The following is a 22,507-nucleotide window of genomic DNA, read 5'->3' on the forward strand; positions in this document are numbered from 1 at the left end:
TATAACTAAATATTTGATATTTCATCTATATCATTTAAAAATTATATATTCAAGGCCAAGAAATCTGGGGCAGAGGCTCCTTCCATCATAGGAGAGAGCCATTGGGGTTGCCTGCATTAAGGCAAACAGAGTATGTAGACGAAGACCTGGGCTCGGCCTTGGCAGTTGTCAGGTGCAGAACTAGGGCCAATTTGATTCAACATTTATTGATCTTTTGTTGATCAATAAATCTGTTTATTCAACATTTACCTATTTTATAAAACTTTAGTTATGAAATTCAGCATCTAGCACATGGGTGTGATTTCAAGGAACAGTTCAGAGTCTAGGCAGGGAGACAGATATGGAAACAAGAAAAAGAAACACAGTGCTAGGGAATTCCCTGGTAGTCCAGTGGCTAGGACTCCGTGCTTTCACTGCGGTGGCGTGGGTTCGATCCCTGGTCAGGGAACTAAGATCCCACAAGCTGCGCAGCACGGCCAAAAAACAAAAACAAACAAACAGAAACCCAGTGCTAGAGCAGACAAGAAACCCGTTGTCAGGGGTGCGTAGAAAAGTCAATCCTTGCTGGGAAAATCGGAGAACATTTTAGAGGGCGGGTGACATATGACTGGAGCCTTTAGGAATGAATGCGTTTTTGAATAATACAGAAGGTAGACCAGGCCAAGGGACCAGCATGGATGAAGGCACCCAGCTAGGACAAGAATCTGAATTCTTTTGGCACTGGTAGAGGGGCTGGGGTGCACGTGGGACTGCCATGGTTGTAGGGCGAGCAGTGGTCTGTCATGGAGGGCCTTGAACATGAATGTTACGTAGTAAGGCCATAGGTGGGTTCTGAGCACAGAAGGGGCAGGACCCAAGGCAGGAAGAGCAGTTCCAAAGCTTCTGGAGAAGTCTGGGTGAGAAATAGAGAGACTGGAGCATTGCTGCAGTGGCGGGAGCCGTCAGGAGGGCTGGAGCAGGGGCGGGAAAGCCAGGGCTTGTCCACCCATGAATGTGATGGTGACGCAAGGGACACATGGAAGCTGAGGCCGAGTTTCCAGTCCGGGTACCGGAGCAGATGGAGTTACCTTGACCATGAAAGGACTTGAGTCTGTACCTGGAAAGGCTGGGCTGGCCAGCAGGCCTTGACCACTGGGTGAAAGTCACAGAAAGCCAATGTCAGGTCAACATCTAAATGTCAATATCTAAATGGAGGTTGGGCTCCATTTGCCGGCCCTGTGGGAGCTGGGGATTCTGGTCTGAGGTGGGAGACAGGAAGGAAGGCCTCTGGGGCTGCTGCGGCCCCAGCCCTGTGTGACTGGTTCTCATTGAACACAGAGTAGTTCGTATGCAAACTTGGTGTGCCAATGGAGTGGCCTTTGAGGGACAAAACTCTTGAATATGATGTCTAAGAACTTTCAGAATTGGAGAGGGGACTCAAAATCTCTTTTTTAGCAAGTAGGCTGGCCGCCTGAGAAGTGGCGGGGGTAGAATCTTGGCTTTGTCACTTAACTAGCTTTGAGACCTTGGAGAGTGTCTTTCTATCTGTGGCCGCCGGTGTTCCTCCCATGAAATTGGGACCTCGTCCACCTCACAGAATGACTGTAGGACCAAATGAGATAACAATATACAAGCGCCCAGCTCACTGCCTGGCCCATAGTAGGCACTTAGAAAATATTAATGCTTTAGCTCCTTTGTCTTCTTGTGCAGGGGCAGGAAGAGGGTGTCATGCCCATCTTCCTCAGGGGAGCAGCGTTGTCCTGTCCTGGGCCTCTGTCCTGAGCCTGTGGTCTGGTTTAGGCTGAGGAATGCTGCTTCCAGACCACGCCTCTCCTTTCATGGCTGACTAGTTAAAGCTCAGAGAGTTAAATCACCTAACCGAGGTCTCAGCGTGTTGTGACAGAGCCAGGCCTCTCCTCTCAAGGCCCACGTTACATACTGTTGGCTCTGATGGGATGCTACACATCTGTCGATTTACTTGAAACAGCAATGCTTAGAACAATCTCCTTCTCTCTCTCTGCCCCACCCTCTTGGTAAAGCTAAATGAAAAGACTCATTGTCTCATGGAGAGGAGAAAAATTGCTAGAACAAAAGTCAAAGCTGTTTAATTGTTTTAAAAATATTCTTTCCATGCCCCCAAATGCTTCATGGAATCTGTTCTGATTGAATTAACCTCTATTTCTCAGCACAACAATGCTTCTCATATGTGAAAGGAACTGTTTCTCAAACATCATTTTGTTTTCCAGTTGGAACTGGATCTGGCTCCTGTTCTTCAAATGCTAGCAGCTGTAAATGCCTCCCTGAGAAACAGTGATTAATGTGGGCTACGTGTACTGACTTATTTTTTCTTGTTTCACTGCCATTGCATTTTTTCTAAAAAAGCCTGTCTTGTCTGATATGAATATTGCCATGCTGGTTTTATGTTGACTTGTATACAGTATCCTTTTCCCCATTCTTTTAGTTTCTATTAAACAGCTTTTTTGAAGTCCAACTTAAAACAATAAAATTCATCATTTTTAAGTGTATAATTTGATGGGTTCTGACAAATGTATAGAGCCATGTAACCTCCACCATAATCACGATGTGAACATTTCTGCCACCCCTGAAATTTCCCTCCTGCCCCTTTGTAGCTGACCCTCTTTTCCCATCCCACCCCCTGGAACCATTGATCTTTCTGTCACAGAGTTTTGCCCTTTGTTGAATGTCATATAAATAGAATTGCTCAGTATGTATTCTTTTTGTGTCTGGCAGCTTTCACTCAACCTAATTATTTTGAGATTCACCCATTACATCATTCCTTTAACTGCCGAGTAGTAGTCCATTGTATGGATGTACCACAATTTATTTATCTGTCTGTTAATATATGGACATTTGCATTGTTCCCAGTTTTCAGCTTTTACAAAGAAAGCTTCTGTGAGCATCTGAGTATAAGTCTTTGTGTGGGTGTGTTTTTATATCTTCTGGGTAAATATCTAGGTTGCTGGTTTGCCCAGTTTGCCCAGGACTGAGTTTTCTGGGATGAAGAACTTTCAGTGCAAAAACACAGGCAATTCTAGGCAAACCAGACCAGTTGGTCACCCTGTGCTGTCTCATTTGGGAAGTGTATGTTTAACTGAATGAGAAACTGCTAAATTGTTTCCCTAAGTGGCTACACCATTTTGCATTCTTACCAGCAATGTATTAGGATTCCAGTTTTCCACATCTTCGCCAACACTTGGTTATATCAGTCTTTTTAATTTTTGTTATTCTAGTGGATTTGTCATGGAATGTCATTGTGATTTTTTTTTTTTTTTTTGTGGTACAGTGGCCTCTCACTGTTGTGGCCTCTCCCGTTGCGGAGCACAGGCTCCGGACGCGCAGGCTCAGCGGCCATGGCTCATGGGCCCAGCCGCTCCACGGCATGTGGGATCTTCCCGGACTGGGGCACGAACCCGTGTCCCCTGCATCAGCAGGCAGACTCTCAACCACTGCGCCACCAGGGAAGCCCCATTGTGATTTTTAATTTGCATTTTTCTAATGACTAAGAATGTTGAACATCTTCTCATACGTTTATTTGTTATCTGAATGTCTTCTTTGGCAATATGAGTGTTCAAATATTTTGCACATTTTCAAGTAGGTTGTTTGTCTTTGTGTTGAGTTATAAGAGCTTATGTCTGGAGATAAATGATATATCAGATAATGTTTTGTAAATCTTTTCTACCAGACTGTGACTTGCTGTGCCATTGCATTTTGAAAAAAGAACATTTGGGCTTCCCTGGTGGCGCAGTGGTTGAGAGTCCGCCTGCTGATGCAGGGGACACGGGTTCATGCCCCGGTCTGGGAAGATCCCACATGCCGCAGAGCGGCAGGGCCCGTGAGCCAGGGCCGCTGAGCCTGCGCGTCCGGAGCCTGTGCTCCGCAATGGGAGAGGCCACAACAGTGAGATGCCCGCATACCGCAAACATAAAAAAAATTAAAAAAAGAAAAAAAAAAGAAAAAAAAAGAACATTTAAGAAAAATATTTTATTGAAGTACAGTTGATTTACAATGTTGTGTCAATTTATACTGTACACAAAGTGATTCAGTTATACATATACATACATTCTTTTTCATATTCTTTTCCATTATGGTTTATCACAGGGTATTGTATATAGTTCCCGTGCTATAGTAGGACCTTGTTGTTTATCCATTCTATATATAATAGTTTACATCTGCTAATTCCAAACTCCCAATCCATCCCTCCTCTCCCTCGGTAACCACAAGTCTATTCTCCATGTCTGTGAGTCTGTTTCTGTTTTGTAGATAAGTTCATTTGTGTCATATCTTAAATTCCACATATAAGTGGTATCATATGGTATTTGTCTTTCTCTTTCTGACTTACTTCACTTAGTATGATAATCTCTAGGTCCATCCATGTTGCTGCAAGTGGCATTATTTCATTCTGAAAAAGAGAGTTTTAAATACTTTTCGATACTAACATGTATTTTTAAATTATGGATTTGTGTGTCATTGTTTTATCAGAGTAGTCATAAGTAAGCATCAAAGTTAATATAAGGTACATTAAATGGCTCAGTATGACAAAAATTAGCAGTGTGTACTTTATATTAATTGGTTTGATTGCAGAATGATGATAATAATAATAAGTAGCTATCGCTTCTTGAGCACTTACTATGTGTCAGGCAGTGTTCTATGTGCTTTACATATATATGAGCTAATATAATTCATGCAACGACCAGGTTTCTTCATTATCCCCAGTTTAAAGATGAGGAAACTGAGGCGGAGAGAGGGAAAGTAACCTTCTCAGGGTTAGACAGCTAGAAGTGTTTATTTCTATTTTTAACTCCCTATCCCTCACCTATCTTCAGGGCCTTTTGGTTGGCCATGGTAACTTGAAAATGCAAACACTTCTTGAAACCCACAGTAAACCCAAGCCACATCAAGTGGTATTTGTTTTTTGAAAATGATAATTATCCACCATATCATGCTCTAAATGTTTGGATTTAATTGCAGATGTGTCAGGATGGACGTGCGCCTTCAGAGCATGTTGTATACATTTTAAAACAAATAAACGTGGACTTTGGATTTGCTCAGATGGGAGGAAGGAGAACATCATTAAGATAATAAATCACATATAAGTGACATAACACACTTAGACTGTCACATAAAATGTGATAAATACCAAGGAAACTTGACAGTAAACAGTAGGTTTAAGATCAGAGAAAGAGGCAAAATCTTTTTTCTTCCTTTTCTAGAAGGGAATCTCACAGATTAAGCTATGAATAGGGAACAGTCCAATTAGTAAAGAGTTTAATTTGTTTATAAGGGGTGGGCAGTAGTTATCTGTAATGAACTAGCAATGCTCTGGAGCTTCACCCCTTTATCAGCTGCATACCCTTGGGCAAATTATTGAACTTCTCTACTTACTGTAAGAATTAAATGACTTAATAAATTTAAAGCACTTGGCCCAGTGCCTGGCACATAGTAAGTGCTGAATAAACATCTGCTATTCTTAATAGAATTTTAATGCATAGTGAAAAGTGAGCTAGCTCAACACAGCAAGTGTGAAAAACTGTGGACTTTGAAGGTCGACAGACCTGGGTTCATCTACAGGTCAATTCCTGAAAGCAGTTTGCTGAGCAAACAGTTCACTGAATTATTACTTTTTCATGTTTTAGGAAGTGGTCCCTGCCCCTGCCCTGCCCTGTTTCCACCTCTGGTGGTGAAACAGCTATGGCCTTTCATGAATTGCCTTACGGGGACTTGACTTGCAGCTAATCAAGTTTTCTCTCATTGGTGAATTGGCAAATTAGCCTCTTACCCTGGGTTTGAATCCTTACTTTGCTACTTACTTTAGCTGGGTGACCTAGGTCAACTTACTAAACTTCTCTGAGCCTCAGTTTCCCCATCTCTAAAAAGCAGAAATAGGGCTTCCCTGGTGGCGCAGTGGTTGAGAGTCCGCCTGCCGATGCAGGGGACACGGGTTCGTGCCCCGGTCCGGGAGGATCCCACATGCTGCGGAGCGGCTGGGCCCGTGAGCCATGGCCGCTGAGCCTGCGCGTCCGGAGCCTGTGCTCCGCAACGGGAGAGGCCACAACAGTGAGAGGCCCGCGTACTGCAAAAAAATAAATAAAATAAAAAGCAGAAATAATAATTCTGATTTATGTAAGATAGGTCTGAAGATTGAATGAAATCAACTGGGTGAAATTGCCAAGCACAGGATGAGGATTTAGTAAAGACTTTACAGGCAGATGATCTTCCTTAAATGTTGTTCCTCCTTAAATATTCCCTCCTCCTCACTAATTTGTATAAAGTAATAAATTGCTATGACACCCACTATAATGATAGAAACGAGAAGAAAAATACGTTTAAACCTAGTCCCAGGATATTGCCTTCTCCATGAGGGTTTGCTAGGCAGAATAGGCAATATCATTCACCATGTGGAAAGTACCTTTCTCATCCCATGTGAAGCACTGAGATTGGCCATCCTGGGAAACCCTGGATCTGACCATGTCGCTTCCCTGCTCAGAATCTTTCCTCCAGAGCCTTCACACCAGCTACTCTCCAGGACCAGTATAGAAAACGGGTAAAGACTGGTCAAGAGTGTGCTACTCTGGTTGAAACTCCCTCACCCCTGTGGATATCTGAAACTCAACTCAAGAGTCAAAATTCTTTCTGCATCCGAGAGCTTTGTGCTCAACAGTGCGTTTGATCCTATTCTTCTCTGGTCCCCTAACGTGGCTGCTTGTTTGCTTGTCCTCGCCTCCCCATGTGTGCCAGACACTACCCTGAATGCTTTCGTTACGTGGATTAAGTCACCCAATTAACCATATTCCCACATGGCATGAGGAGGTTAAGCAGATTGCCCAAGGTCGCACACAGTTAGCAAGTGTCAGAGCCAGGACACTTCAAAGCCAGGCGGTCTGGTGCCAGGGTCCAAGCCCTTAAAAACACTGCACCGCGTTCCCTCTTAATAGATGTGTGTGGAAGGCAGGGAGGCTAGGAGGCTAAGTCATGCTATCTTATGCAACTGTATATGTATTCCTTGGGAAACATATATATTAATTTGTACCATCCACTATTATTAGACTAAGAAAATATTGTTACTTGGAATCCTCAGATGTAGTTTTTCCTTTTTCAAATCCAAGATATAGAATGTGACTATGAATAATTGATAATGAACTTGATTGAAAAGAAACTTCAGGGTAGAGATTTTTCCCCCCAAGTTTTCCATTCAGTCTTATAGTGACAAAAAATTCAACTATGTATGCCCTGCTCAGAGTATCCAAGAACCTACCAGTGGGTCTGAGGGTCATACACACAAATGGAATTTTCAGTACAAGTGGCCTGTCTGATCTGGGGAAAGGCGGGCGGTGAGTCTGCAGCACCTAGCATTCAGGGAGACCCAGAAACCTCGCCCCGCCCTCTTCTCCCATTGTGTTTGTCACAGCCTTTTCCCTCTTTCTCTTCTTGAAGATGGAAAAGATGCTGGTGGGCTGCTTTCTGCTGATCCTCGGACAGATCCTCCTCCTACCCGCTGAGGCCAGGGAGTGGCCTCCTTCCAGGTCCATCTCCAGAGGGAGACATGCTCGGACCCACCCTCAGACGGCCCTCCTGGGTGAGTGACAGGGCTCCACCTACAGAAGTAGGAAGAGGTGGTCGAGGGTGGACCTCCAGACCAGGGGATGGGTGTCCGTCGGGGCAGCTCTCCCAGCCCTGGGTCCCGTGTCGGGCGTGCTGGGGGAGAGGGCATCTCATTGGCAATGAGTGCGTCCTGAGTTGAGAATGTGTTCGTACACGGGTTTTCAAATGAAATTAAACCTCTTCTATTGCAAAGCTTTTCAGTGAATCCGAAGCTCATGACTTGTCTCCAATAAGCAACGGCACTGAGTTTTTATCTGAAAAAGTCCTGGTTGGACTTACCTGGACAAGGGTGTTATGAGAATTTTTTATTGGATTTGTCTGGCTAATCTGTGTTAATAATGCTTCCCTGTCTGGCAGAATGAGAAGTAGAGCAGGCGGGTTTGGGGAAGGTGCGAGCCGGCACAAAAGAGAGGTGGAATCAAGATATTAGAAATGGAAAATGTTAGAGAATCTGTTAGGCTCACCCAGTGAACGTGTTTTCTTCAGGTGAATTCTTTTCTTTCTCCAAGAGGAAGGAAAGGTCCTGAAAACACACAGAATATAGATGTATGGGCCTGGTTCTAAACATGGGCTCTGGAAAGCCTAGGATGTGGGGGGTTAGCAGGAAGGCTGGCCAGTGGAAGTATGGTGGGTTTTGGCATAGACCTGAGTTCATAGACCTGGCTCTGGTACTGACCAAGTGTGTACACTTGGGCAACATGACCTCTCCGAGGTTCAGTCTCCTCATCCATAAAATGGGAATGTTAATGCTGATCTTGGAATACTTTTGTGAGGAGAAAGCAAGGTAATTAATATATGTAAATTATAGTTATGCAGTGAATGAAAGCTTTACCACAACCATCATTCCATGAAGTTGTTCTCCAAAACTGTGTTTTATATTTGTACCCCCTAAAATCTCACCCCCTGTGAAGGCCACTGAGAAAACTGCCCAGTGCCTGGTCGCTTCAGCATCCGAAATGACAGTTAGAGACCAGAGGAACCAAAAGCTCTGTTTTGAGAGGTCAGAATCTTTACGGTGTTAACCTAAACAATGACTCCATGATGCTGGGCCCTCCATGTCTTTAGTCTCTTGAGAATCTGTTTCCATAGTGACATAAACATAGGACTTCTGCAAATGTGGAAAGGACTGGGGGATATTTAGTATGCTGATTAAAGGGTTTTTTTTTTTTTTTTTTTTTTTTGTGGTACGCGGGCCTCTCACTGTTGTGGCCTCTCCCGTTGCGGAGCACAGGCTCTGGACGCGCAGGCTCAGCGGTCATGGCTCACGGGCCCAGCCGCTCCGCGGCATGTGGGATCCTCCTGGACCGGGGCACAAACCCGTGTCCCCTGCATCGGCAGGCGGACTCTCAACCACTGTGCCACCAGGGAAGCCCTAAAGGGTTTTTTTAAAAACAAATTTCAAGATGATAAACATATACCATCATATGGTAAACATATCTATCTATCTATCATCTATCTCTCTATCTAGAAAGACAGAGGTGGTAGAGATGTGTAGGCGTGTGTGTGGGAGAGAGAGAGAGAGCTGGAAACGCCTGATTCCTAGATCAGCAGCAGCGATTACACAGTTGGGTTTCTGATGGGGATGCTTTCGGAATGAGCCTCTACACTCTTAGCCAGAAAAGCATACTCCTCTTGGTGTCAAATATCTCTGCCCCCATGCCGTCCCCACCCGCTGCCTCTCTCTCTCTCTCTTCTCTCCCTACCTCTGACACATACTTGTACACACACATGCACACAAACACACACACTCTCATACCCCCTCCCCCCGCCACCGGGCGTCCTCTAGTTGTCAGCATTCACTGCCCTCTCCTTCACCCTGAGCTCATGCTCTGAAGTAGAAATCCCTTGTCTTCGGAGGTAAAAGATCCTGTTTTGCTAAGGGCATCCATCCCACGTCCAGTATCCTCCCCCTCCCATTTTCTCATTTTGTAGGAGAATGTGTCAGGGACAAAGAGGAGGATGGGATATGGCACATCGCTGCCCACCAGGGGATGGCGTAGCCGCTCCCTGACATGCTGGAGGGCTGCTGGACTTGGGAACATGGTGAGTGAGTGAGAATCGTGAAACCAAAGGCAAACACCGCAACTCTGGCCTGGATCCTCTAGTGCCATCTGCTTTTGGTCTACCTTTGACAGCGAACAGAGATGGAGAAGCTATGCTTGTTGTGGTCCTTGCTGTGGTCACTTTTTTTGTGGCAAATCATTTTGGCTGTATTTGTGATATCCACTGCATGGTGTATTTCCCCAGTTACTTGCTTGCATGGGGTGTCTCTGAAAGTTTAACAGAGTAGAAGCAGAATTCTTTCTTAGGTTAATTTTTCGTTTGAATTTTCTGATTTTTAAAAAAATATTTATATTTATGTCTAAATTCAAGTCAGAGGCCCAGTAACAACTTGATCCAGTTAAAAAAAAATAATGCAGATATTTGCCTGCCCTCCTATGAATGTTTGCACGTTGCTCGGGCGGTAGCCTGTGATGTGTGTCCACATGGGCTTCCCTTCTACTTCATTCATTCATCTGGACTTTCTGCTTTGTGCCAGACATGAGGGGGTTAAAGAACAACCGCCATCAGGAAGCACTTGTGCAGTGGGGGAGACAGACATGTAAAAAGGTCATTAATTTGGTGGAGTTGGTGTGCAATGGTAGAGGCATAGCTAAGTGACAGCTCCACTCTGCCTGCTGTAGGCTCAGTATAAGAAGATGGTCTGTGCTCGCTTCGGCAGCACATATACTAAAGAAGATGGTCTCAGGACCCTTGTACACTCAAAAATTATTGAGGATACCAAAGAGCTTTTATTTTTGTGGGTTAAGTCTACTGAGGTTTACTGGATCAGAGATTGAAATGGAGAACTTTAAAAACTATTAATTAGGGGCTTCCCTGGTGGTGCAGTGGTTGAGAGTCCGCCTGCCGATGCAGGGGTCACGGGTTCGTGCCCCGGTCTGGGAAGATCCCACATGCTGCGGAGCGGCTGGGCCCCGTTGAGCCATGGCCGCTGAGCCTGCGGGTCCAGAGCATGTGCTCTGCAACGGGAGAGGCCACGACAGTGAGAGGCTCGTGTACCGCAAAAAAAAAAAAAACACAAAAAAACAAAAAAAACCCTATTAATTAATTAATTTAAAAATAACAATAATAAACCCATAACCTAACCATAATGTAAGTAAAAATATTTGTATAATAATATTTTCTAAATAAAAAAATTGTGAGAAGAATGGCAGGATTTTACATTTTTGCAAATCTGTTCAGTGTCTGGCTTAATTAAAGACAGCTGGATTCTCATTTCTCATCCATTCAGTCTGTCATGAAATATTGTTTTGGTTGGGTTACATGAAGAAACTATGGCCTCACACAGACATGTAGTCAGAAAAAGAAGACTTTTTTAATAGCCTTTTCATGTGATTATGGATATTCTCCGATAGGACACCAAAACTTGACAAATGGTAGTTCCTTAAAGGTTAACTGCAATGTGGGATCTAAAACCACATCAATAAACATTTCGAACGATGATCACACATGAGAGAGAGTATAAAACGCAAACATTAGTACTGTTACAAAAATAGTTTTGATCTCATGGACCCTGTGAAGGGGGTCCCCAAACCACACTTCGTAAATGGCTGGTTTCGGGAAGCATTCCTAGGGAAAGTTGAGGCCACGTGGAGCTGGGGGAGGAGCTGGCAGGAGAGGGGTGAGGATGGAGCAGAGAGGCGGGACCTGGTGAAGCCATCGGGGCCACCCTGTCTGTCAGGCAGGTGGTCTGAGCTGGGGACAAGCCCAGAGGAGTTGGGAACCAGCTCACTTACGACCTCAGGGGCTCTGACGAAAAGTCTGGGCTTCATGCTGGAGGGGTGGGAGCCCCTGGAGGACTCTCAGCTGACAACAGTGGCGATCACTGCTGACTCCTTTTCTACCCCCTACTGTGCCATCTGGACTGCCTAAGCCTTCCAGGGCTGGGGCAAAGGGCAGGGAGAGCCTGCAGTCCCAGGCCACCAGGAAAACCAGTGAGCACATTCTCCAACTCAAAGTCCCTTCAAGGCAACTATGCCGGCTGGTGGAGTCGGAGCCGCAGGGTGTGCTGTACGCAGAGCCTAAGCTCATGGAAGCCTTCAGGTTCTTCCCTCTGCACCCATCCTGCATCATTGGCACCCGTCCCCTCCCAGACTCTTCCCTAAGTTCCCCTCAAGGTGGTGCTAACTGGAAGCCCTGTTGCTTGCCATCCTTAACTGCTGCCTGCTTTGCTTCTGCACATTTTTCTCTTTACTATATCACAGTCATATGGGGGTGGACCTGTCGCCAGGGCAACCAGTGGGGGCATATCAGCCTTTTTGGAAACCTTCACCCTCCTTGCCCAAACTCCCACGGTATTGGTGACTCCCCTCACTCCTGGAATGAGAGCACACACTTCAGCCCACTGGCTCCCCTGTTTCATCTGTCTTTTACCAAGTCTTGTTGACATGTGCTTTCTTTTCTAAATTTACCAGCCTATCTCATTTTATTTCTACTTCCTCTCCCTATAATAGATTCCCCTTTTGGATCAATAGCACTCACGAAGAATTCATGTTTTTTATTTTAATATTAAAAAAATTAAATTTGAAAGGAGGATGACCCCATAGTGTGTTCAGGGGATGGTGGGAGCTGACACTCCCTCCCCGCACACACTCTGCTAGGAAAAATTCCAGAGGTGTGCGAGGGCGGAGGTCACAGGATTTAGTGAAATTTCTTCATAGCAGTTAATTTACTACTTAAAAATAAAGCTAATAAAGCTAATCTAAGAACTCACTTTATACAGCCCCAAATTCTGTTCCTTGGAAACCACAGTACATTAGGAGGCATTTATTTTCAGTTCTGCATACATCTCTAGTTAAACCTGACATCAAAACATGGGTAAAAATGCAAAAATGTGTTTTGTATGAGGAGCTGAAACCGCCTAAATTAGCAATGTGGCTGAAGGAGTTGGCTGGCATAAGCGTAAGAATGTCCTGCTCTGTATTGCCAATGGAGGTTTTCGCCTAGGTTGATAATTATTAACATTTTCAAGCATTGGCTGACAGTAAATGAATTTCCACATCCTGAAACAATCCTCCTAATTGACATTTGTTGGCACCCTCAGTGAAGGAGGAAAAGCAGATGCCAGAAGCCATCTGAGCTTCTGGTTTCTGGAAGGACAGACCCATTGAGGCCACCGGTCTTACATGCCCTGAAGCCACTTTGTCACGGATACAACTTTTGTCTCCTTCCTTGAGCTTTCCAGGGCTTTGTTCACCCTCTTCCTTCTACCTGGAGTATCTTTCCTTGGCCAAGGCTTGTTATCAGCCAGGGCCAGGCCAAATGCCACCTTCTCCCGCTGCCAGCCAGGCAGGACCCTCCCATTCCGGGATGGGCCACATGCACTGCAGGTCCTCTACCAAGGTGTCAACCCTCTTTGCCTTATTCTGAAGGGTAATAACGGCACATACCCGAGGATTCCTATTCTGGTTATTTTTGTACTTGCCTTGTTTTTAGTACCGGATTGTACACCCTTGAAGAAAGGGACTGTTTTTCATGTCTCATGACACCTCTGGAGGTACTGAGCCCCTGTTGTGAGCAGGGACAAGCTAGCTCACTTGATCTGTAAAAAAAACCCACTGCATGGTGGTTATTGGTTTATCTCATTTTCAGACGAGGAAGCCAAGGCAAAGAGAAGTAAAGCGATCTGGCAAACTTGTTAAGGCTTCTGAAAACCTAGAATGAAAAGGTGACCTCCCGCCCCTGCCCCCGCCCCTCGCCCCAGGAGAGGATGCGTGACTCAGGAGATGTGTGTTTGAGCAAAGAAAAAGGCACCTCACACTCGAGCTGGCTCCCCGACCGGGAGTTTTAAGAAGAACAGGAAATACCCATCAGTATTTGGAGCTGCAGCTGCTCCTAAGGGAAACATCGGGGTCGCCGACCTCGAGCCCCTGCTTTGGCCCCGCCCACGGCGAAAGCTCCGCGCGTGTGTTGGACCCCTGAGAGGAGGAGGCGTACAGGTGGCTGATTTCATCCTCTTGTGCATGGTTTCAGCCTCTTAGCAAGTGACCCGGGCAAGCCGCTTTTCCTCTGAGGTGGCTGAAGTCAGGGATCCTTCAGGTCTCGTCTGGGGCGTGGTGACATCACCGATTCCCGCCTTCCAGTTGTCCCTTCTCTGGTTCCTGTAGTGAACCCTCCCCCCCCCCCCGCCCCCCATGCAATCTTTGGCTTTCTTTCCCTCTCTGCAGGTGAGAGGGAGAAGCTTTGAGACAGAGAGAGTGGGGCAACACAATCAGGCAGGAGGCGGCGGCGGGGGGTGGGGTGGGGGGGTAAGGATCAGGAAACTAAACAGTGGTTCCCAAACTTCACTGTGTGTCAGAAGCTCCTGAAGGGCTCGCTGCACTCAGACCACTGGTTCCCATGCCTGGAGTGTTTGATTCAGTAAGTCTGGGTTGGGGCCTGAGAAATTGCATTTCTGGGGACCTCAGTTTGAGAACCTTCGCAGAAGAGAAATCTGGGAGGTGGGGTGGGGATGGGCAGGAGGAAAAGGTCTTAGGAAGAGGTGCTGTGGGGCACGAGCCAGATGCAGGATGAAAAAGATTTGCTTAGAAAATTGCAGCTGGAGAGTATAAGCAAACTGTAAGCCAGGTCAATCAACCCTTTCTGGGGCTTTAAAAATAAGCTGCTAACATTTTTCTACCTAAGGGGAGTTAGCAAAGCGGGGGGACTCAAGCCTCTTACAGCACAGTGATTAACACATATCTAAAGAATCCAGTGGCTGGCGTGTGTCTTTATCATTAGAACTGATTGTAAAAATGAAGGTTGATGCGTAGAGCTTATCGAATTGTTTTAACTATAGCAAAGGCTTTTTATATTTATTTATTTTTGGCTGCGTTGTGTCTTCGTTGCTGCACACGGGCTTTTTCTAGTTGTGACGAGCTGGGGCTACTCTTCGTTGTGGTGCGGGGGCTTCTCATTGCGGTGGCTTCTCTTCTTGCGGAGCACGGCGCTCGGACTTCAGTAGTTGTAGCGCACGGGTGTAGTTGCTCTGCGTCATGTGGGATCTTCCCAGGCCAGGGATCGAACCCGTGTTCCCTGCAGTGACAGGCAGATTCTTAACCACTGTGCCACTAGGGAAGTCCTGTAGCAAAGGCTTTTAAAAAAATAAACCCTTTGGGGCTTCCCTGGTAGCACAGTGGTTGAGGGTCCGCCTGCCAATTCAGGGGACACGGATTCGTGCCCCGGTCCGGGAGGATCCCACATGCCGCGGAGCGGCTGGGCCCGTGAGCCGTGGCCGCTGAGCCGGCGCGTCCGGAGCCTGTGCTCCGCAACGGGAGGGGCCGCAGCAGTGAGAGGCCCGCGTACCGCAAAAAAATAAATAAATAAAATAAACCCTTTGAAGTAAAATCACCCGCCCCCCCCATTTATCAGTCCCCCTCTATGCATCCTGTGTAATACGGTTGGGACGGAATTATGGACCTGATGGAGGGACTGTCATGGCTGCTGCTCAGCCCAGATGCAGAAAGTACATCTCATCTCATCCCTCCCTGCGTGTGCTCTGTGTTTTAGGTATAAACTAACGTCTCTGTTATCATTCAATTTTTAGAAACTGTATGAAGTGAATTCTTCATTCCAGTCTTGTGATTAATACTGGGAAAACTCCAAAAACCATTAGTATCTGACTTCTAACAAGCCACAGAGTTAAAAGTTTTCCTACCCAATGAATGTATAACTTGATTCTTCTTTTACAGATTCTCTCTCTCACCTTCTCTTCTCTAGTAAACTCTTTATCCCCTTCCTTTTCCATAACTTTCCATTATCGCTTCCTCTCCATTCACTCCCTCCTTCAGTTCCAGGATGTTTGATCCTCAGCTTGCTCATGTGTTTGGCACCTGCAGTGTGTATATGTGGGGGGATGGGGTGGAGGACGTCCCCTTGGTGGGTGACATAGCCACCGTTCTTTTCTCCTCTTTGATGGCTGCTGTTCTTGGGGGGCGAGGCATACAGCCTTACCCCTCTGGAGCCAATTGTGTCCCAGGTCTCCCCACCTGATGAAAATAATGATAACAATGGTAACGATGGCTGCCCGTTTTGGGGAAACATCTACTATGTGCCAGGCACTGTGCTAGGCAGTTCACCCTTCCCTTCATGGTATTATTATCCCCATTTTACAGATGAAGAAACTGAGGCTTAGAGAGGTTAAATGTTTTGCACGAGGTCGTGCAACCACTGAGCAGCAGAGGCGGGGTTGGAGAAGCCAACGTGACATTTCCTCTGCTCAAACCCTTTTTGGCAATCCTACCTCCTCTGTTTCATCCAACCGAATTGGACTCATCTTTCGGGTCTATGTGTGGAAGCAGCCCTAATCTTCTAGGTTGGGGTACCCCACATCACATCCCCGCAGCATGCCCATCTGTCCCAGCCCAGCGCTTGTCAGCCTTTGTAGTGATTGATCGCTGGCGTTGATGTCTGTGTTGCATTGGCGATGCTAGTAACATGCCAGGTACACGACAGACACTCAGTAAATTCCTAGAGAAGGAGAAAATGAACCAACAAATGGGCAAAGAGGAAAAGTCTCTAAAGCCAGGGCATGCGGAAAAGAGTTGAAAGACCTGAGGATGTTTAGTTTGAAAAAAAAAGTGAAGATGAAGGGCTCTCTGAAGGCTGTGTTATGGCAGAGTTTAGACTTGTTAAGACCTTAAAGAGGAGCTGCGGACCCAAATACCTGTGCTTTTTTTTAAATAAATAAATTTATTTATTTATTTTTGGCTGTTTTGGGTCTTCGTTGCTGCGCGCAGGCTTTTTCTAGTTGCAGCGAGTGGGGGCTCCTCTTCGTTGTGGTGTGCAGGCTTCTCATTGCTGTGGCTTCTCCTGTTGTGGAGCACAGGCTCTAGGCACGTGAGCTTCAGTAGTTGTGACTCATGGGCTCTAGAGCGCAGGCTCAGTAGTTGTGACATACAGGCTTGGTTGCTCTGTGGCATGTGGGATCTTCCCGGACCAGGGCTCGAACCCGTGTCCCCTGCATTGGCAGGCAGATTCTTAACCACTGAGCCACGAGGGAAGTCCCAATACCTGTGCTTTTAAGGAGACAGATTTTTCTTCCATATGAAACTTTGTAGCCCCTGGATCAGCCCCAGAAATGAGCTGGCTCCTCAGGCTTCAGGGATATTGAAGGCCTTGTGTGCAGGGGGTTAAATAAACCTCTCATCTGCAAACTATCACATTCCAGGATTCTGGGGAGGTGCTTGCAGAATTAGGAAATGAACTCAAAGATAAGGACTTTCTCCTCTATTAAAAAAAAAAAAAGTTAAATATTTGCTTTCCAAGAAAAATCTGCCTTAGGAGCCTTTGAAATAACATTTTTTAAACAAGGGAGAAACTGCGAAATTTTTAGTGATGGCAACATATAATTTGTTGAATACCTGGGTTTCACTTCTGGCAATGTTAACCGAATGAGTGAAAGAATGATTACAGGTATATTGCCTTGGCTTTTTTGGTTAATTTACGTAGAGCTTGCAGTCAACAAAAGTCACTAAACTTTTATTACAGGTGGCTTAGTATCATATAGCACAGCGGTCCCCAACCTTATTGGCACCGGGGACCAGTTTCGTGGAAGACAATTTTTCCACTGACGCGGGTGGGTGATGGTTCAGGCGGTAATGTGAGTGATGGGGAGCGATGGGGAGCAATGGGGAGTGGCAGATGAAGCTTCGCTCACTCGCCCACTGGCTGCTCACCTCCTGCTGTGTGGCCCAGTTCCTAACAGGCCGTGGACTGGTACCAGGGGTTGGGGACCCCTGATAATGCCAAACTATTTTTTTTAAACTTAGGTGGAATACTTAAAATTCTTTGTATTAAATTTTATCTTCTTCATTTAGGTTCATCATTCTCAACTCATTTATTTTTCCTCCTTAACTTAGCAAGTTTGAATCATTTGCAAATTTGATGAAATGTTTTCTGTATCTTTCTCCAAGTCCCCACTGAAAATATTAAAAGATATTTTATATTCTTTTGAAATGATTATAAAGAATAATCATCTTTAAAAATTCATGTCTAAATATTTAATGACTATTAGATACTGAAAATATTGATACAAGGAGAGCTAGTTCAAATGTTGCCTGAATAATCAATCCATAAACATTTCATGTATTCTTGAGAGGAAATATTATGGAGACTTGAGTTATATATTAGTTTATTAGGGCTGCCATAACAAAGTGGCACAGACTGGGTGGCTTAAACAACAGAAATTTATTTTCCCATGATTCTGGAGGCCAGAAGTCCCAGGTCAAGGTGCCAGCTGACTGGATTCTTGATGATGTTGCCGAACGCAAGTGTGTGTCCTAGAGACACAGTGAGGCCAAACACCAAAACGTCGTAGTCTGGAGCAGAGGAAGGTTTATTGCAGAGCCGAGCAAGGAGAACGGGTAGCTCATGCCCAGAAAAATCCCTGAACTCCCTGAAGGGTTTCAGCAAAGCATTTTTAAGGGCCAGGTGAGGAGAGGCATCCCAGAGCATGCGATCAGCTCATCCACACTTCCCTTATTTGTTGATGGTGAGGTAGCAGGGTGGTTAACATTATCAATCCTTAGGTGCCAGAAGGTCTGGGGGCTACTTGCTGATGATTATCAAGTAGTTAAGTTTTTCTGTTTGGGTGGTGATTTTTAGTATCTGAAAAGCTCAGGAAATATGCATGAGATACTATTATCTGGGTACTTCAGAGAGGAGCTAGAGCAGAGGATATGGGGAGGGGTGTGTCCCAGGAAGGCCCCATAGGGTCCTGCTCAGTTACAGTGAGGCCTCTCATCTGGGCTTGCAGATGGCCACCCGCATCCTGTGTCCTCACATGGGCTTCCCTCTGTATCTGTCTGCGTCCACATTTCCTCTTCTCATAAGGACGCCAGTCATATTGGATTAGAGCCCACCCTAATGATCTCTTTTAATCTTTATCACCTCTTTAAAGACCTTATCTCCAAATACAGTCACGTTCTGAGGTAGTAGACTTCAACTTAGGAATTTTGGGGACACAGTTCAGCCCGTAACAAGCTGCTTTGCTTCCTGCTTTCCCAGTTTGTGGAGGACAGTATGTCTTCTCTGACATGTTCCTAAGTAGCCTCTTTTTCCTTTCTGTTCCCTTTATCTTCCCTTTCAGGGTGGTATAACTGTTACTGACGTACTCCAGGGAAGCACGTTCAAAGACTTCAGTGGTGTGCTACTTATTAATTTACCACATTTCTGAGTCTCTAAAGCAGATTGGACAAGCCCAGGGGGTTGGGCAGCCAATATCCTCGGGCTGCAGATGGGAAACCAGTGCAGTCTAGCCAGGATGTGAAACCAAGTCCGGGTAAGATCTTTCAAAAGCCAGGAATTAAAACCACTAGCTCAGACAAGCTTCCTTTCAGTATATCCAGAGGAGGCTGATTTATAGGGAAAGATGAAAGGAGAAAGGAGGGCAGTGTGTGTATTTTGGCGGCTCACAGGATGGTGGGGCTGAGAAAGGAGGAGGAGGGAGAAGTTATCGTAAGCCCGCAGGCAGTCAGTGAGTGAGAACATCAAAGAGGAAGCTGGACGGCCAGAGGTACAAAGAGCTGGTGCAGGGGAAGGGGCTGGGGGAGAAACAGGAGGAACGTAAACATCTGACCGCTTGGGCTCAGAGCCAGAGGGGCCTTTGGAAAGGCACGATGGAGTAGGTGCAGTGAGGGGCATTTGGCCATGAGAAACCCTGGGAGGATGAGCCCCTGAGGCTTTTAAAGTCAAGTTGGACCATGAAGTAAACTGCAGAGGAATCCTGTCCAAGGGGCTCAGGTCTGGCCAAGCCTGTGAGAGGCTGCTTTCCATCTCCAGCTCTTAATTCCCCAGGCCTGACACTGGGCCTTCTTCCAGTCTACTCCATCAATTCATTGAATAAATATGTTAAGAGAGTCCCCATGTTCCAGGCGCTGTGCTAAAAGATGAAGGATCCTTATATCTTTGGGAAGCATCCCCTCCTCCCACGGTACCATTCACCCGTATGCACTGGTGCCAACGTCTTGTGGCTGTCCTGTGTGTGATTGTCCCAACCGCTGAAGGTAGCAGGCTCCTTGACGCCCCTCTTCCAATCAAACTTGAATTTGTCTCCAAAATGAAAAGGAATAGGTAGACCACGCATTTTACCTAGCTGTTTTTCTCTACCAAAATAGTTTGGTTCTAATACATTATGTTTCGTTTCATAATTTGCCTCAGTTTTATCATTTATTCATTCATTAAAGGAACACACGTCTTTAGGGTTTGGTACACATTCCACAGTTTCAGGCAGCATGGGTCTTTTGGGGGGAAATTTGTATAGGATCAGTGAGAGAAGACGTCCTCAAGAGCTAGTGAAACTTACACCTAAAACCATCTAGGCTTGATGCCTTCTGTAGAGAGGATATATTTGGCAACTCATTCAATTTCTTTAAGAGTCATTAGTGGGTTTAGGTTTTCTGTTTCTTCTTGCGTCTATTTAATAATTGGTATTTTCCTTAAAATGATCTGATTTGTCTGTATTTTCGAATCTGCTGGCATACATTATAGTTCATAAAACTATGTTTTTACACGGGGCATGGTATTCTTTAACAAAGGGGGCCCAGTGTTTTGTTCCCATAGTTCACAAAGATCTGAGCAAAAATTCTGAAGGAACCCTGAGCCCTGGGGGATGGGCGTGCAGGGGATGGGGCAGACATCTTCATGGACTCTTAGGTTTCCCTGATACTACCTAGCATTTACAACAGCGCTTTACAGTTTTACAAAGCTTCTCATGCTTTCCTTACCTCCCTTTCCCTCACAAAGCCCTTGAGAGGCAGATTTGATAATAATCCCCAGCTACAGATAAGAAAAAAAAACTTATCAGAGATGTTAATTTATCCATAATATTCAGATGAGCCAGAAATCACCGCTAGATCACACCGTTTTAATTAGAAGAGAGTTTAGAGATCATCTCGTTGAGAGGTTTTTAACCTGGGGTCCATGGGCCTCCAAAGATCCCTTGGATAGACTTCAGTGGGTCCGTAATTTGGATGAGAAAGAAATAACATCCTTTTTCACTAACCTCTAACTGCAACTTAGCATTTCCTTCTATTATAGTCGTAAACCACAAACCACAAAGTAGTAGCAGTATCGTCTCAGCAATAGAGATCACAGATCTGTTCATAGCACATTACAGTCGTGAGAGATAACTCAAAATAGTGCTTTCACTCACCACTACTTCAGAATTACACTAGTTAGTAACCCATCTTTTGATCTTGTTATTTAGTGTAATTTTTTAAAGTCAGTATGTTACTATATCCACAATTTTTTTTCTTTTTAATATCTTGATGCACTATAGTTCAAATAATTGGCCTCCTTTCTCATCCTTTGGATTTATTTATTTGTTTATTTATTGTCTTAATATATACATAAAATAAAATTAACCATTTGAACCATGTTAAAGTATACAGGGGACACGTAGTTTTTAGAGGACAGGAGCCCACTGTGTCCCCCTTTGCCTGACAAAGTAATAAAGCTATTCTTTTCTACTTCACCTCCCGCCCCCAAAAAAGGTGTACAATTCAGTGGCATTAAGTACATGTACACTGTTGTGCAACCATCATCACTGTCTATTTCCAGGACGTTTTGAACATTTTCATCATCCCACGTAGAAACTTTCTACGCATTAAGAAATAACTCCCCATCCCTCCCCCTCCGTCCCCCAGGAATTTCCTTTCTACTATCTGTCTCTGTGTTGCCTATTCCAGATACCTCATGTAAGTGGAATGATACCATATTTGTTCTTTTGTGTCTGACTTTTTTCACTTAGCGTAACATTTTTAAGGTTCAGGCATGTTGTAGCATGTATCAGAACTTCATTCTTTTATTTATTTATTTATTTTTGCGGTACGCGGGCCTCTCACTGCTGTGGCCTCTCCCGTTGCGGAGTACAGGCTCCGGATGCACAGGCTCAGTGGCCATGGCTCACGGGCCCAGCCCCTCCGCGGCATGTGGGATCTTCCCGGACCGGGGCACGAACCCGCGTTCCCTGCATCGGCAGGCGGACTCTCGACCACTGCGCCACCAGGGAAGCCCAGAACTTCATTCTTTTTATGGCTAATATTCCATCATATGTACATACCACATTTTGTTTATCCATTCATCTGTTGATGGACACCCGGGTTGTTTCCACCTTCTGGCTGCTTGAATAATGTTGCTATGAACACTGGCGTACAAGTATCTGTTTGAGGGTCTGCTTTCAAGTTTTTTGGATATGTACCGTGGATGGAATTGCTGGGAAACATGGTAATTCTATGTTTACCTTTTCTGAAGAACTGCCAAACTGTATTCCATAGCAGCTGCACCATTTTGCATTCCCACCAATAATGCTCAAGAGTTCCAGTTTCTTTACATCCTCACCAACACTTGTTATTCGCCATTATTTTTCTAATTCCCATCCTAGTGTGTGTTGCATTTTATTCTGGACATCTAACAACTGTATTCTGAGAAGGGGTTATGGGCTTCACCAGACCGCCGTGGAAGTCCCTGGTACAAATAAGGGTTAAGGGTGAGGGAACCAGAGTCCAGAAATATTCCTGTTTGCTCAAGGTGAAGTAATTGACCAGCAGCAGGGCTTAATACCAAGTCTTCTAGGGCTCAGGGGAGCCCTTTCCCCTCCTACCACATGGGCTGCTCTCATGCAGACGTTTGCCTCAGCCAGTGGTCAGACTGAGTCAGGGCTGGAACAAAGCCATCCAACCAGCCACTGAAGCTAAGGCCAGCCCCAGACACAGACGAGACGGACATAATCCGTGTCTGCAAACCGCTGCAGTGTAAAACTGCCACACACAACCACAGTAACTGTATTTTCATTTGTTCAACAAACATTGAGTGCCTTGTGTGAGTTCAAACACCACGTTCGGTTGGAGTATCTGGGGGGCACCCAAAG

General features: G+C 45.5%; 1 protein-coding gene across 3 annotated transcripts in view; it reads left to right on the plus strand.

Annotated features, from left to right (window-relative positions):
* The first annotated feature begins 7,431 nt into the window (after nt 1-7,431).
* The window catches only part of MATN2 (matrilin 2), a 139,524-nt gene continuing 124,448 nt past the window's right edge, over nt 7,432-22,507 (plus strand). For all 3 annotated transcript variants that reach the window (XM_065895091.1, XM_065895092.1, XM_065895093.1), the window contains exon 1: nt 7,432-7,573. In XM_065895091.1, coding sequence (XP_065751163.1) covers nt 7,432-7,573 — 142 coding nt within the window. The remainder of the gene's footprint in view (nt 7,574-22,507) is intronic.

Source organism: Phocoena phocoena, chromosome 17 (assembly GCF_963924675.1).
Source record: "Phocoena phocoena chromosome 17, mPhoPho1.1, whole genome shotgun sequence".
NCBI lineage: Eukaryota > Metazoa > Chordata > Mammalia > Artiodactyla > Phocoenidae > Phocoena > Phocoena phocoena.